The sequence below is a fragment of the Macrotis lagotis genome, chromosome 1 (genome assembly GCF_037893015.1).
Source record: "Macrotis lagotis isolate mMagLag1 chromosome 1, bilby.v1.9.chrom.fasta, whole genome shotgun sequence".
NCBI lineage: Eukaryota > Metazoa > Chordata > Mammalia > Peramelemorphia > Peramelidae > Macrotis > Macrotis lagotis.
In genome coordinates this window covers 839,791,139-839,808,398 of record NC_133658.1, presented here as the reverse complement: position 1 = coordinate 839,808,398, position 17,260 = coordinate 839,791,139, and the positions used below count along the sequence as shown (strand labels likewise).

General features: G+C 34.4%; 1 protein-coding gene across 1 annotated transcript; it reads left to right on the top strand.

Annotated features, from left to right (window-relative positions):
- The first annotated feature begins 14,937 nt into the window (after positions 1–14,937).
- Positions 14,938–15,879, top strand: LOC141489282 (olfactory receptor 51A4-like). The gene has a single exon (XM_074190011.1). It carries the CDS (start codon positions 14,938–14,940, stop codon positions 15,877–15,879), a length of 942 nt encoding a protein of 313 aa, XP_074046112.1.
- Positions 15,880–17,260: the final 1,381 nt, after the last annotated feature.

Here is a 17,260-nt window from a genome sequence, read left to right as displayed (position 1 = left end):
ATATCAGAGGGTAGCAGAAAGAACTAGCCATTTTCTACCCTCAATTTAATAGTAGGAACCTTTTAAATAAAGGAAGGAATTTTATCTAATAATGAATAAACTGGAAATAAAGAGAAAAGAATAGCAACAATAATAACAGTGAAAATTTGAAGTACTTGGAAGGCTCATCTAGTCCCACCTATCCTGAGAAAGAATTTCTACCATAATGCATTAAAACATTTAAAAATTATTAGTGATGTAATTTAAGTTGTCTATTATATATATATATATATATATATATATAATTGTAAGTTGTCTATTATAATTATAGACATCAGAAAAAGTCAAGGCATTTGTAAGATTTTGTTTATTTCAGAATAAGTCATCTGCATTTTATCACCTTAGCACCAGAGCCTATTGTCTTTTATTGTATTTTCATATAAATTAATGTGGGTATTATGTATCATGCCTTAGTGTTCTGTAGATCATGTTTGAAGATCATACAAACTTTCATATGTTGATCTGAATGTTTCATATTTTTCATCTAAATGTTCTTAACTTATAATTGATCATATTGACTATTTGACTATTGGGGAATGAATTTTGGCTTTAAATATTTGCCTTAAGCTACTATGCCTTTGATAACTTTATCAAATAAATAATACAGTAGCATTTCTCAAGAGATTTTTCCAATTCTGGTCAATTTGCTTTAATGATGAAAATCAAAAGTGGTTTTATGATTTTTCTCTTTTATTTGGTAGAATAAGAATGTTTTCCTCTTTTCCCATAACTCTATTCCTGCCTGCCAAGTAAGAGAGTACTAGTTCAATCGTCTTTATCAGGTACAGAAACCAGACAATCTGGAAACTGCTCCAATGTAAAAGTTAGTATAGTAGTTTAAATAGACAGAATTGAGTGTGGGCCTTTGACTGTCTCTTTTACTTTATCTTTCTTGATTGTAGGTGAACTAACATCAATTCTGAGATACACCATAATGGAATGGCTACCCCAATAGTTCATCTATTCCTGGGTTTCTCAGTTGCTTTGAGTTGTTTTTCAGATGGAAGCCTTGGCAACACTTTCAGAGCTTCTTTCAATCATCTTTAATGTCTTTGTGATATAGACCTTGAATTTTATTGCCATATCAATATTTAGAGTTTATTTTGAAAATGATAAAAGTTGATAAATATATACATATAGTTTTAATTTATTTTATTTTTGTTATAGAATAAAAATCACTTATATAATATAGCATAATACTAAAAATTATTGTATAAGTAACTGAAAGTCTATGAAGTATAACTTGCCATTACTTTAAAATATATAATAAAGTAATATTATATATACTATGCATCATATATCATATTATACTCTTTGCTCCCTTTTTTTCTTCTTCCACACCCTAGAAATGGCTACCATTAGACACACATTCACATGTATATATATATATATATATATATATGTGTGTGTGTGTGTGTGTGTGTGTGTGTGTGTGTGTGTGTGTGTGTGTTTGTGTGTGTGTATGTGTATAAAATCATCCTATACATATTTCTAAACATCAGTTCTTTCTTTGGATACAGATATCATTTTGCTTCCTGTGTCCTTTATAGGTCATTTGGGTGGTTATAAAAGTTTTATAGTATAGATTGTTATATATTCTATATGATATAACATAATAAATAAATTAATATTTATAGTTTAATTTATAAAGATACTAATAATAAATATATGTTAATATAAAAATAAATACAGATGTTGGGTAAGGTGTTAGAGGTGTTTTTTACTTTTACTTTTCCCTGATGTTCTTTTTTTAATCCTTGAATTTATTCATGCATCAGGGCAAGTCTAGTTCCTAAGAGGAATTGTCAGGACTTCTTTATTGTATTTTTGTGACCCCCAACAAAGAACTCACAGCAAATTATCTAAAGAGGAAGAGGTAAAAAGGTATCATGGCAGAATGTTTTGAAACAGATGTTTATTTCTTTTATACAAGAAAATGTTTAGTACACAAGAGACTTATAATTATTATTAAAAACTTAAATACTGGATACAATAATTTAATGGTACACTTCTTAAGGTTAACATTATCCACAGCCTTTCCTATTCATTAACCTTCATAGGATTTCACTCAAGTCCTTCATTGCTGAACAACTATATTCCCTCTAACGTTTATCAGCTCATCATTCCAAGGAGTACAAATCAAGATACAAATATATTTCTAAGAATTGTTTTTGCTGAATTTAGTTTAAGTTCTAATTAACTATTCACCTAAACCATTGCAATAGCTTCCTATTTCCTTTGTCTAGTCTTTATTCCCTTAACCTATTCATTCACAAAGAACTGCACAATACACAATCTATTTTCTGGTAATCTAAACATTAATGTACCTGAACTAGGATCATCATCCTAATCTTTCCATTTGGACCCCATTCTTGCGATATGGAGTCCAAATAGCTGAATTTATGCATCTTCACAGAATAAGGTCTCAACAATTTTGTCAACTCCACATGATGCTATATACCTCCTCCCTTTATTGATGAGTAGTTCAAAGTTGAAAGGTTTGAGAAAAAAAGGCTATACTGATGAAAGGTCAATTTTAAAAGTACAAGTTCATTAAGAGACAGTTTGGGATTTGGGGTTGTCACATTCTATTGTCATATGCTAGGCTTTGTGGTATGCATTTAGCAGATATCTTATTCAATCTTTGAAATAATCCTTGGAAGTTGGTATTATACTGATTTCATATTTGAAGAAACTGAAACCAGAAATGATTAAGTAACTTTTCCAGAGTCACAACAAATAAAAATCTAATGCTAGATGTGAAGTTTAGGTCTTCCTGATTCCAGAATCAGAGTTCCATTCACTTTACCTCATCTGAAAAATGAGAGTGGAGATAGGAAGTAGAGGGGTCAGGAGTGTTGAATAGGTAGCCTCTAAGATTCCCATTAGAGCAGTTATCTTCAATAATTCAACAAATTTTAAATTATATCCAGTAAATTATAGATTCCCTTTCATCTCTTTATTTTATCTATAGAAACACCAGGACAGAATTTTATTTTCATTCTTTTCAGCTCAAATTAACCTAGAGGAAATATCCAATATTCCTCTGCTTGTGCTTATAGAGCATACTGTGACTTTCTTTTTCTGATCAAGAGAACTTTTTAACTCATATTTTGATTATTTGTGTTTTATTATAAAATGCCAAGTTTTATATATAAAGAATAATCTTATTTACACAAGAAAAAGCTTTAAAAATCCTCAAATATATTTAAGAACAGTAAAAAAAGCTATCTTGGGAAAATAAATTAGTTCACAAGAGTTATTAGAGGCCTCCTTTTCCCCTATTTTAAGAGTGCATCTTTTTCTGCATGGATTCCCTGTGAATTTCTCTGTAGCACTGGATGTTGATTATCAGAAAACACCCAGATGAACTATGATTCCTGCAGATTGAGAGGGAAAAGAGCATGGCAAATAGGGTGGCTCTGTGGGAGGATGAATATGTAGGGGAATTATAAAAGATTCATGTACCTGGAAAAAGACAATCATTCAGTGAGGATTTCTGTTTTGCTCTTGTTTTCTTCTACTCCAACATATCTTCTTCAATCTGAGTGACTTGATTTTAACAGTTATCTTTGATCCATTTATTCTCTTACTCCAGACACAGTAGTAAAAGAAAATTTAGTGCTTCCCAAAAGCACCCATTAAACTTTGCAATGTGTGTAAAATATAAAATATATACATGTAAATATGCACACACATATACAATGTTTACAAATTTGTATATAACCCATGACCAACAGTGTTTGTTGGTTTTTCCTTGCCAATGATGACATGACTAGGTTTACAGACTTCACTCTCCTCTTTTCAAAATATGTGTTGTCCACAGTAAACCCAGTTTAATGATTTCAGTTTCTAGAATCATTATGAAGTTTTTTGTTTTGTTTTTTATAGCCACTATGAAATCTTAGCACAAGATATTATACAGTGATATTCTCACTTAGTTTTGGTAGGTATAAGAAAGCTTAACTCTAGCAACATTTCTCACAAAAAAATAATCCTTTTAAGAAACATGATATGAACTAACTCATTGCCCAAGAACAGGAAGCTTTAAATAAGTCAAACATCTGTGGGTGCTTTTTCAAGTAATAGTATTTATTAAACCACTACTGGTATGCTCCCCTACCTATCTACAATGCATAATCTGAATGTCTCAAACTTTGAAATCTCTATCTTCTTCTGGTTGGGATCCCAGGACTAGAGCACTTTTACATCTGGATTTCCATGATTGATCTACATTATCCGCATCATAGACAACTGTATAATTCTCATCAAGGCAGAGCCTTCACTTTATGAGTCCAAGTACCTTTTTCCTGTCTTTGCTGGTTCTTTCTGACCTTGGACTATGTCATTCCTCTCTACCCAGCATGCTGAGGGTTTCTATTCAGTTCCCCTTCCCCTTCAATCCCCTTCAACATACACACACACACACACACACACACACACACACACACACACACACACACAAATACATATACATCACCAATGGATAAAAAAGCCTGAAAATTTTTGTAATAAGTACAAAAAATAAAAATATATAACATTTTAACATTTGAGGGGTTGGATCTAGATGCCCACTGGGTAAAATGAAGAAATAGTATGGTATAGTGAATAGAATGTTCATTAAAGACCTGGGTTCAAATCCATTTAATTCTATTAATCTATGACCTTGAACAATTCAACAAATCTATACCTATTGAATTCCAATTTGTAAACTAAACATTTTTCTTAATTTGATCTTAAATCCTTTATTCAGATGTGTAGCACAGAAATATTTATTATAGTCTTCTCTGTAAAAGTAGTTTCAGGAAAGACAACACAGATTCAAGTTTTTGTTTTTGAGACTTGAGTTGGAGGCTCAGGCAGCAATTTGATTATGTGGAGAAATGTTTCATATAAAAAAAATCTGGTAAGCTGGTTCTGCTTAACTATAAAGATCAGACCTAAGAAAAAGAAAGAAAATTTGCAAAGTGCATAAATTTGGTTTGGGGCAAGAAAAAAGTTCTCTTAAATGCTATAGATAGTTGCATAGCAGTGGAATGGGATACCTCAAGAAACAGTACATTCTCTTTCCCAGAGTTCCTGATTTGTTCATTAGAACATGAAGGTACTCTAAACATATGTATGTCATGTTTCCTTTGAGCTACTTCTATTCTGCCTTCCTCGTAGCATATAGCACCCTCACCAATGAGGGCATGCCATGCTGAACAGTCCTGTGCCAGTGTTACCCATACTGTACAATCAATGCTAAAGTTCTTCAATGAGATCCTCAGGGTGTCTTGGTATTGTGGTATTGCTTCTTCTCACCCCCTTGTGAGTACTTGCCTTGTGTGAGTTCTCCATAAAATAGTTTTGGATTTTTTTTGGCAAGAGTATGTCTGGCATTCTAACAACATGTGAAGCCCATCATAATTGCACTTTCTGTAGTAATGTTGGAATTCTGGGCAGGTTAGCTCAAGAAAGGATGCCAGTGTCTGATATCTTCTCTTGCCAGATGATCTTCAGAATCTGCCTAAGACAGACAATTAAAATGGAAAGATTCAGTTTCCTGACATGGCACTGATAGACTGTCCAGGTTTCACAGGCATATAGCAATGAGGTCAGCACAATGACTCTAGACTTTCAGAATGGTAGTCAGTCTAATACCTCTTCTCTCCCACACTTGCTTTCAGAGCCTCCCAAATACTGAAATAGCTCTGACAACGTGAGTGTCAACTGCATTGTCAATGTGTACTTCCTTGGAAAGGGCTCTGCCAAGCCAAGTGAACTTCTCCATTTGCTGTAACCGAAGGTTCCACATATGGATAGTGTGGTGCTGGCTGATGGAGATGCTGTATTTTCCTGGTGTTAATTGTTAAGCTAAAATTAATACAAGCAGCAGAGAATGGATCTATACTTTGTTGAATATCAGCTTCAGAGACTGCTTTGATTGTACAATCATGTGCAAACAGAAAATCATGTACCAAAACTCCTTCTACTTTGGTTTTGGCTTGTAGTTTTTTCAAGTTAAAGAATTTTCCATCAGTGCAGTAGCTGACCTTGAGGTCATGTTCATCCTCCTTTAAGGCATTAATATTGTTGAAAATATCATGCTAAAAAGTATGGGAACAAGGACACATCCTTGTTTTACTCCACTGTGACTGGAAAATCTCAAGAGCATCATCCACTATCCAAAACATCATCCACTATCTGTGCATACCATCATGAAATTGACTTACAATACAGATGAACTTCTCCCTAGAATTCTTAGGTGAAGTGCAGAACTCTGCAGAGATGTCATATAGGATGTTTCTATTCAGATATGATTAGGCTATGATAAACTATAAAAACTATAATGCAGGAATTTGAGACTTGAAAATTTCTCAATTTGGCAATTGAGTTTCCTAATAGTTCAACTCTAAGTTAAAAGATTATGGAATTTTTGAACCAGTCATAAGATTACCTAGGCAAACACATATTCTCACAGTTGTTAGGGTAGTTACAACAGTACAAGAATAGGTCAACACAGATCTGTGACTGGATCAAAAAATCCTTGCTGTCTCTTTTGAAATACTTCTTCCTTCTGCATGACATGCACCCTAGAAAGCCTTGAGAAACCTCATATCCTTGATAATTCCAAAAGATGAATCTTCTTTAATATCATAGATCATTTCTCACAGATCAATAAAATTCCATCACTACATAAATCACATGATAGCCATTCCTTAATAGATGGGAAACATCTAAAATTGCTTTCTTTCCTATTAGAAAAAACTGCTATTATAAGCATACCCATGCTTCCGAGAAACACAAACAAGCAACAAAACCTTCATTTGATCCTTCCATCCTGCTTTATTTGACTTCACAACTCAAGTTAAAGAAAATGCCTAAGTTCAGAAATTTCTAGAAAACATCAGGAAAATAATCATGAAGAATCACAGGAAAAAATACCATTCCTACTATGGTAGTATAAATATACAATGATTTGTCTACCATGTAAAAAATTCACACCCATCCTGAGGGTGAGATGCTGAGTAGAAAACATATTAAAAATTGAAATTCAGGTGAGAAATTTGTATACCCTAAGAATGGGCTACATTGAAACAAGGTAATCAGTGCAAGAGATAAGAGGAGTCTTTCCTCATCAGATCCAGAAGTGATCAAAAATTTCTGAGGGTACTTTAATGATGTTATGTTTGGAGGAAGTTTGGGTAGGATGAGTTTCTATATGAGGACCACAAACTGGTGGGAAAATCTGAAGTTAATTAAGGCAACAGAAGGAGAAAGATACAAGGTTCCTGTAATAGTTCATCAAACAAAAAGATGCAAACCTTATCTGACATTGAATTAATAGTGAAAAAAGTACAAATTGTTTGTCTATATGCTTCTATGGGCATAAGGATCATTTATCCTAAATAGATCTGAATAGGAATCCTATAATTATACATATGATATTGAATCATATCTATAACATCAAATATACACAACAAACTAATAAGCAATAGCATCAAATAATATAAAGCTGCCAATGATCATATATTACCAACAGCTCTTGTCACACATTTCTTACATCTGACTCCTTTTTACTTACAGAGTTTTCACCTTAGTACATATCTTCATTATTTCTTGGTAAATCATTATATCAGCCTCCTAATTGGTATCTGTATCTCAAATCTCTTCCAACTCCAATCATCTTACATATTACTGACAGTCATTATTTTAAGTGAATGTGTAGCCATACCATTCCATTACTCACACAATACCAGTGACTTTCTATCACCTATAAGATAAAAAATATAGACTCTTCTGTTTAGCTTTAAATCCCAACACAACCTGGTACCAATCTCTCTTTCCATCATATCACCTTACTTTCCCCTCTGCTGCCCTATCAATTCAGCTAAATTGTCATTTCTCTTTCTCTGTCAAATAAAACATTCCATATCCAAACTGGGTCTTTGCATTGGCCAATCCATACTTCTTAAAGTTTCTCTCTTTTTACTTCTCTTTCAGAATCCCTCTCTTTCTTAAAGTAGGAGTTCAAGCATCATTTTGTTCATGAAACCTAACTCTAATTCCCTTCTTAGTTCTTGTTGACTGCTCACCCAAAATGCTGCGCTTAACCATTTTATATCTATTTTATCCTTATGCTACATATATATAATATGTATAATATATATAATATATGTATTATATATGTATATGTATATGTATGTATAGATGGATGAACTTATTTTCTTCCCTATTTAATTTGAGCTTATTGTAACTAGGACTTTTTCATTCTTTCCACTTGTATCCCCAGTATCTGGGATTCAATAATCACTTAATAAATTATTCTTGATTGTTGATTAATTGATCTTAATTCTAAGTCCATTACTTTATCATCCTTCCTCTCCAAGTTATTAGAATATTCTTTTAGGAGAGGCTTTAGTGATGATGTGCAAGTGCATCCCTTCATTTTGCTGATTAAGAAATAGACCTAGAGAAATAAAGTGAATTGATTAAAATCATATAGCTGATGACTAATAAAACTAATATTAAAAATTATTTGATTTCAAGTTTAGTGCTCTTTTAAAATATTTTTTAATTTATTAAAATTATTTCTTGTTCATAGAATATTTTATTTTCCTTCCCATCTAAATCAGAATAGGATCAGCCTGTGGCTCCAATATTATATGAAATTTCCTCTTTAATGAAGATCATTATCTGCTCTATAATTTTACTTTTAGAGACTGGGCACACAAAGGTTAAGTGACTCAGACAGTATGTATTAGAGATCGATTTTTTGATCCAGCTCTTTCTGACTCCAGGATAAACTCTCTATATACTATAACAAACTGACTCTGTTCTCTAAAGAAGATTTTTTCATAACTGTTGCAATAACCTGTTTTATTGAAAACATATCATCATGGATTTGTTTTTATCTTAAGTAAAGGTTAAAGACAGTCAAATGCATTTTATTTGTTTAAAATGATAGGGAATTATATTTTTTCCTTATTTGGTGTTTATAATTTTAATTTTTAAATTATCCATTTTTATTTAAATAATTTATTCAAATCATTTATTTATTTATTTCATCTTATTTATTTGTTTATTTAATTTATTTGTATTAAATTATTTATTTAAATTAGCGGTAATAACAAAACCTTTTGTCTTCCTATTGTACTTTTTTTTGAAATGGGTAAGGTTCTCTATCACCTCCAAATTGAAACTTCTATAAGTCAATTAAGAAAAATGAAAAGAACTAGTACAGTCACTGCATCTGCAATTGTACAACCTGATCTGTCCTTGTGGTTGGCCTTTGCCATATTAAGAAGAGGATGTATGTTTAAATATCCATCAATTTTTAATAATTTTTATTTACTCAGAATTCAGCCTCTTTAAAGTATATTTTCTACCCTGTCTTGGTGGTTTCTACTCCCCAGGCAACTATTCCTTCATCTGGGATGAGTTCATCATTTCCATATAATGCTTAATTAATGGAACTGGACTACTTTCATACCCTGGGGATCTTTCAGTCTAAGGTGAGTCAAGTCAAAGTAAACATGTGCCTCCTAATAAATGTTTCTAAGAAGCAGAACAAACATTGGGAAAGTCTTTGGACTCTCTTCATCCTATGCTTTCTCTCTCCCCATGTTTCCGTGTAATTATTTGTTATCTGGGGAACTCTGGAGAAAATCCAGTCCCTCGAAACCCAGACCACATGAGGAAAGGTCTGGCTAGAAGAATCATAAAGTCAATATTCCCTAGATTTATATCCCTGGTGGAGCCATGAGAATTGAGTGACAACTGTGGACTCCTCAACATTAGGAAAAGACAGAGAATAAGAGCTATGAGGAACAATACTCTCTATAGGTAAGGAGTGGACACTCACATCTCTGAGCAGGAAACCTCTGCACTTCCAAATTCCTACTAGGGTCTATTGACTTCTTGGTGATTTGAGCAAGACACAAATGGAGAAATGAATGAAACAAAGAGATTGAAGTAGAGAAATATCCATTATCCTGAGGCAAAAGGGTATATAGTTTTTGAGGAAAGAGAGAGGGCTTATTTCTGAGTGGGAAAATATTTATTTTCCTGCTTCAGATCTTTTCACTCCAACCCTGACAAAGGGAGCAAATAGAAATTATCCTAATAAACAGAGCTGTCTCAAAGTAGAATACATTGCTAGTATGTGTGTAATCATATGTTTATATGTATATACATTAATATCTATATATGAATATACACATGGAAATGAACCACTAATATAGGAAATTATTTTCCCCAGTTTATTAAATAGTTTATGAGATTTTAAAATTTTAATTTTCCCTCATAACAGCCCTATAAATTAAATACAAATATGTTATCTACACTATAAAAGTGGGAAAACTAAGGTTAAGAAAATAATAGTGTTGGGCATCTATTCAACCTTAGTTGAAATCAGGGCTCAATACTATGTGGACTTGTGGAAGCAGATCTTAATCTCTTTCTACTTCAGTATTCTCACCTATAAATTTAAAATAATAACACCTACTTCCTAGGAATTTGGTAAGAATCCAATAGGATAATATTTATAAAGCACTTAGCATAAGTGCACTTAATAATAATAAATATAAGGCACTTAATAAATGCTTGTTCCTTTCCTTTCTCCCATATCAAAAATTTTTTGCTCTGGTATTCTGGTATTCATATGTCATTTGACTATAAATTTGATGTAGTTTTGGCTTCATGTTATTGTCTTTCCTGTAGAGAGGGAAGTGGGCTAAAACATTGTATGACATTCATATAAAAGACTGATAATATTTCAATATGTATAGTGTTTGTTGACAGATGATTAGTTAACCACAAATTTTCTATGAGCCAATAGCGTGAAGACCTTTATAACATAATTAATATTCCAAATGAATCACAGGATGACAACTTTTTAGTCTTAAGGGTCAAACTAGTGCAATTTTTCCTCTGAAGAAAAAGCAAGTTAACAGAGCTTGCATTAACACAAATACAACACCTACCACAGAGGAAGTAATAGTCTGGTTTTCTATACTGAAAGAATATACTACGTTAATATTATATCTAATTCTATTATAGAAGGTAATCTAGGGTAGGAGAAATAATTTGGAAAACAGGAGTAGATACTTTTTGCCCTGTTTGAGGAAAGAAATAGAAGGATAGATGCTATTGGGAGGAAACTTTGGTTATGGAAGAATTTTCTAATAATCAGAACTGTCTCAAAGTACAATAGATTTCGAGTGAAACTCCAGGTTTTTGATTAATAGGAATAAAACAGAGATTGGATTATCATGTCAGCAATAATGTAACTAAAATTTTTATATTGGGCCAAAGGTTAGTCTAGATTACTTCACCTCACAAAACCCTTGACTCTTCGAGGAACTATGTTTCTCTAGTTCCCTTTGCTCCATAGCAATCACAGAAGCTTGGGTCATTATTTGTTATTAGAGCAGTAATTATAGAAATTGTGGCAAGTCTAAGAAATCATCTTTCTGAATTTCAGTTTTTCATTTGTAAAATCAGGAAAATAATGGCACCTATCTTTCATGGTTGTTGAGAGGATACAATGAAATTGTCTTTATAAAAATTTTTTTTTTAAAAAAATGCTATTAATAGGGGCGGCTAGGTGGCGCAGTAGATAGAGCACCAACCCTAGAGTCAGGAGTACCTGAGTTCAAATCTAGCCTCAGACCTAGCTGTGTGGCCTTGGGTAAGCCACTTAACCCCATTTGCCTTGCAAAAACCTTTAAAATGCCATAAATTATCATTAATATTTTATATTATTTTTCTATTCTCTTTGGATATATTACAGATGGAAATGATTTTCAAATAACTCCATATCCTATGATTTTTCTAACCTTTGCTGTTTTCTGGATCATTGCACAGGAGAATAAAATAATCACATTTTGTAATTAAATAATGCTTTGTATAGATAAATCAATTTGCTGTAAGTCCTTATCACTTTTCTTCAGAACACCTCATGTGACTAACAGGAAGTCAATAATGATTCATAGGCTAATTCTGCTCCCACTTGACTCTGATTTCTTCTTCCTAAGTCTATCTGTAATTTGGAAACATTTCATTTAGTTTGACATTATGTTCAATTGATACAACAATGTCTATTTAAAATATTGTTCCTGACTTTTCATTGTTCAATATTATGTTTATGTGATTAGAAGCAGCAGTTTTGTCTGAAATGATGTCCTGGTCACTTTTATTGTTCAATTACCAAGGGTATTTTAGGATTTATATATGTAATGAAAGAATAGGTTATCCCTTGATTTTCTAAAGATTGCAATATTCTTGTGCATAATTCTCGTTACCTAACTGTATATTTTTAAGTATCAGTAGGTACAAAATTTTGCAACAAGAAATGTTATTATTATTATTTTATTCATTTTCATGTAAAGTATAAGTTCTTTTTATAATATCACTAGCCAGTGGTCTGCCAACCTGTGTTCTAACATCTCTAGTGGCAGGAATGTCAAAAGGAATTTATTCCACATGGAGTTAGTTTTAACTTTTAAGAAATTATATCAACTTGAATCTCTCCCTCCACTCACTGGTCTTAATACTGCACTCTCAGCACACATTAAAAACTAATCCATTCACTTTTCCATAGGATCATCCTTCAAATATTTTGAAAATATAATGTTTTTTATTCTAAGTTATCTCTCCCCAACATAATGCTCTACACAATGTAGGCACTTATTACATCTTTATTTAATTTGATAAATTGAATTAAATGTCCATTGACACTCCTGATGAGAAATGCATTGCCTTTGCTTCACAAACAGAGCCAAATTTGATATAGATGTATTTATAGTAGCTTGCATTATATGTAACTTGGTTTTCAAAACTATTTGCATATATTCATTCATTTTATTCTGATAAAAATCCCGTTAGATGGGTGCTAGTATTCACATTTTACACATGAGAAAATTATTTCTCAATGTGACTCACACCCTGGTTCCTTTTGTAGTAAGTGTCTGAGGTGGAACGCACCAACTGGTGACTCTTTTTTTATTTTTGATTTTTGTTTAACTGACTCTTGCTGTCTCGTGGAGTCATTAGTTTCTGTAAACTCCATTTTTTTGGGGGGTGGAGGAGTTTTCTTCATTAACCTTTTGCAACTCCTTTTCCACTTGGTCAATTCTACTTTTAAAAGAGCTTTCCATTTGACCAATTGAGGTTTTGAGAGAATTAATTTCTTTTGGCATTTGCTCATTTGAGGATCTGAGAGAATTATTCTCATTTTTTAATTGTCCAATTGATGATCTGAGAGATTTATTCTCCTTTTGTGTTTGTCCAATTGTATTTTCTAAGGTTTTGTTTTCTTGTTGCAAGATATTAATTGTCTCTCCCAAATTTTTAAGCTCCTTCCTTATTTCTTCAAGGAAGTCTTTCTGTGCTGGAGACCAGATTGTATTCTCCTCAGAGGTTCAGGTCTCTCTGAGTTGGGGTCTTTCCCTTCCAGGAATTTTTCTATGGATCCACCTTTCTGCTGACCCTTCTTCATTATGCTAAGACCTTGAGTTGGGGGGGGGGGGGGCTGGGTCACCTGGGCTTGAGATCGCCAAAGGCTTTACTGAGTGCAGTTTCCCTGGCTGGCCAGTAGGAGGTGCTGGTTGCCCTCTCTGGAGCATCTGTGACCTTGGTTGAGGCCTTCTCCCTTTGCCCAAAGGCAGGAGTTGGAACTGTTGAATTCTTTTGCCTTCAATCATTGGTGGGCTTTACCCTGGCCTGAGGTCATTCCTCAGCTGGGCTGGTTCTTCTGCTCACACACCTGGGCCTGAGGGAAGTAGTTTGCCTTTGTTTGAGAAGAGGCCTCTGTGGAATGGAGGCGTGGACTCAGAATTTCTCAGACCCCAGAAGCCCAGGGATGGTGTCTGCAGCATTCCTGAACCAGAACACTTCCCCCCAGCCTGGTCCCCAAGCTCCAGGGGGACAGCACCAACACCAGCGCCTCTGCTTCCCTGCAGACCCAAGCCCCTTTCGTCCAGCCCCACTGCTGATCCAGCTGGTCCGGCTCTCGTGCCCTCAGACTCCTGGCTCCAATTCAGCTGTTAATCTGGCTGATCCGGGGCTGATCCTCCCTCGGAGCCCAGACTCACCTGCCCGGATTCGGCCAAAGCTGTTGCGGGAGACAAATCCTGAGGTATATGTTCTTTCTCCTGGCTTTTCTTTCTGGATTTTGTGGATCGGATTTCTTTTAAGAGGTTTGTTTCATGTGATAGATGGGGAAGAGATCAGGAGACTTTAGAACTGTGCCTGTCTTCTCTCTGCCATCTTGGCCGGAAGTCCCGACTGGTGACTCTTAAGTCCTGTGTTGTGTCCTCTGTTATATACTTCCTCTCAATGGTTAGGGAATTGCCAAAGATAAAATTTACCATTCCTATCACCACTATTTTATACTTGCCCATTTATCTAGTTTTACCTAAGGAAAACTAACCAAGGGACTGTTGCCCAGATTCTTCAACAAAGATCTTAATTTGGGAGCCATTCTTTTTTGCAGTAAAAAATGTGCTGACTTTACAAATGAAAGAACTGGTTTTGGATTCTGCAGTGGTACCTTGGGCAAAACAATTAACCTTTATGGGCCTCAAATTCCCTATTTATGAAATGAGAGATAATGCTAAAATGACCACTAAAATAACTTTTAGTTCTTAATACATGTTCCTATATTGTTTGACATTTATCAAATGGTAAATTAGGTATTTGAAAAAAGAAAAAGTATTCTCTTTGACTTACTTCTTTGCTTGTTTTTCATTTCTGCTTTTATTTTCCATTTAGTTAATTCCAAATGTGAAGAGAAGGATTAAATGATTTCAAGAAGATTCTTACATCCCAGTGAGATAGTAGACCTTCCATAACCTGCCTTAGCTTCATTTTGGAACTTCCTCAGACAAGAATCTCTTCTTCTTGCTGTTTACCATGTTCACTATAAATGCTACAAATTATGATCATTTGAATTTCCTCCTAATTGGAATTCCAGGACTAGAGCATATCCATATCTGGCTCTCTATCCCATTTTCCTCTGTGTACATTGTTGCTATTCTGGGTAACTGCACTATTCTCTTCTTCATCAAGACTGAAGCCAGTCTTCATGAGCCCATGTACTATTTCCTTTCCATGTTGTCTGTCTCTGACTTGGGTCTATGTCTCTCTTCCTTACCCACCACAATGGGGATATTGTTATTTGAAATCAAAGAGATCCATGCAACTCCTTGCTTCACCCAAGAATTTTTCATCCATCTCTTCACAGTCACTGAAACATCAGTACTTTCTGTTATGGCTTTTGATCGCTATGTGGCCATCTGCAACCCTCTGAGATATAGCACCATTTTGACAAGTTCACTTGTAGCCAAGATAGGAATTGTGCTGATTGTAAAAAACATTTTCTTGATACTCCCACTGCCCTTTCTTTTGAGACGACTAACATACTGTCAGAAGACTCACCTCTCTCACTCTTACTGTCTGCACCAGGATGTCATGAAGTTGGCATGTTCCAATAACAGGGTGAATATCATCTATGGTCTTTGTGCTGCTCTTTCTACCATGCTTGACTTGATCTTTATCACTTTCTCCTATATTATGATCCTAAAGACAGTGCTAGGAATTGCAGCCCCCAAGAAACAGCTCAAGGCTCTCAATACCTGCATCTCCCACATCTGTGCTGTTCTAATCTTTTATGTGCCCATGCTGAGTGCAGCAATGCTCCATCGTTTTGCTCGGCATGTCTCTCCTCTGATCCACATACTCATGGCTGATGTCTTCCTCCTGGTGCCACCCCTCATGAACCCCATTGTGTATTGTGTGAAGACAAGGCAGATACGAGATAAGATCCTGGAGAAAATGGGTCTGAAGAGAAGATGAAGAAAGGGAAGGAATAAAAGGTTTAGGAAGACAATGCTGATTTATCTTAGAGAGCAAAAAGTCAAAGGGAATGTTCAAAAGTATCCCATCTATGAAATCTCATTAGTATCCATTATTCACTGGAGAAAGAAATAATAGGAATAGAAAGATAGGTTAAGTAATTTAGTGTAGGTTGTACATAAGGATGAGTAAATGAGATGTATTCTCCACTTACCTCAAAAACTTTAGGGAACAGTGCCTTCTTAAGTGTTTAGACTAGGTATGCTCCTGCTTAGAATGAGTTTGTGGATTGTATTGAATGATCTCTTTTTCTCCTTGGTTTTTCTCTCCTATATATTAGAAAAGCTATCTTATTCATTTCTTATTCCTTTCTAAAATTAGACCATTGTTATTCTTCAACTCTAAAGCATATCTCTTTTTCTTTCTCCAATTCACCAGAGATCATGGTAAATCATCCTTTCCCATTTCACCATTTCTTTCTTCCAGTTTAACTTTCAGGCATCAAAGAGGATCAGAAATTCTGTCTTCTACCTTTTTTTTTCTATTTGTCAAGACAGCTGTCATCAATTATTTTAAGAGTACTGAAAATCTTGAGTTCCCCAAAATTCCTTTCCAAATGAATATAAGAGTTGAATCCACTTCTCATCACCTCTCCATCCTTTTAGGCCCAATATAAATGGCATTGTTTCTTTCCTGATTTTCCCCATATAAAGTGATTATTTCCTATAGACCTGATATTTTATATGATTTTTAAAATATTTTGTTCATACTTTTCTATTTATCATTTACCTTTCTGTTGGAGTCAGCTAAGTGGCATCGTGGATAGAGCACTGCCTTTGGAGACAGGAGAACAGAAGGTCAAATTCAGTCTCAGACACTTGTTACTAGCTGTGTGACCTTGGGCAAGTCACTTAACCCTGCTTGGCTCACATTCAGGTTTCTCTCCAGTCTTCCAACTGTATTTGGAAGAGAAAGTGAGACTGATGACTCAATACAGCACCCCACCTCATTCAAATCCAATTCATTTGCCTGTCATGGAATCACCTCCCTGACATCAGCTCCTCTCAACAGTCCATTGAGCTAGAGTAATTGTATTAGACTGGCTATGGACTATTTTATCCCCATCCAGAGGAAGAAAAACAAAACAAAACAAGACTCACAAAAAACCCCCAACCCTTCAGAATTTGATGAACACTTTATAAAAATTGCCTCTTATGTATCTCCCTTAATACTAATTCCTCATACCAAAAATTACTAATCTGTAAACTTGTTTATCAAAATATGTAAGTACAGTGCTAACCTGACTGTTTGCCACTGAGGAGGGGGTGGGTGGGAAGGGTGGGTGGAAGGAAATTTTGTAACAAAAATACATGTGCATATT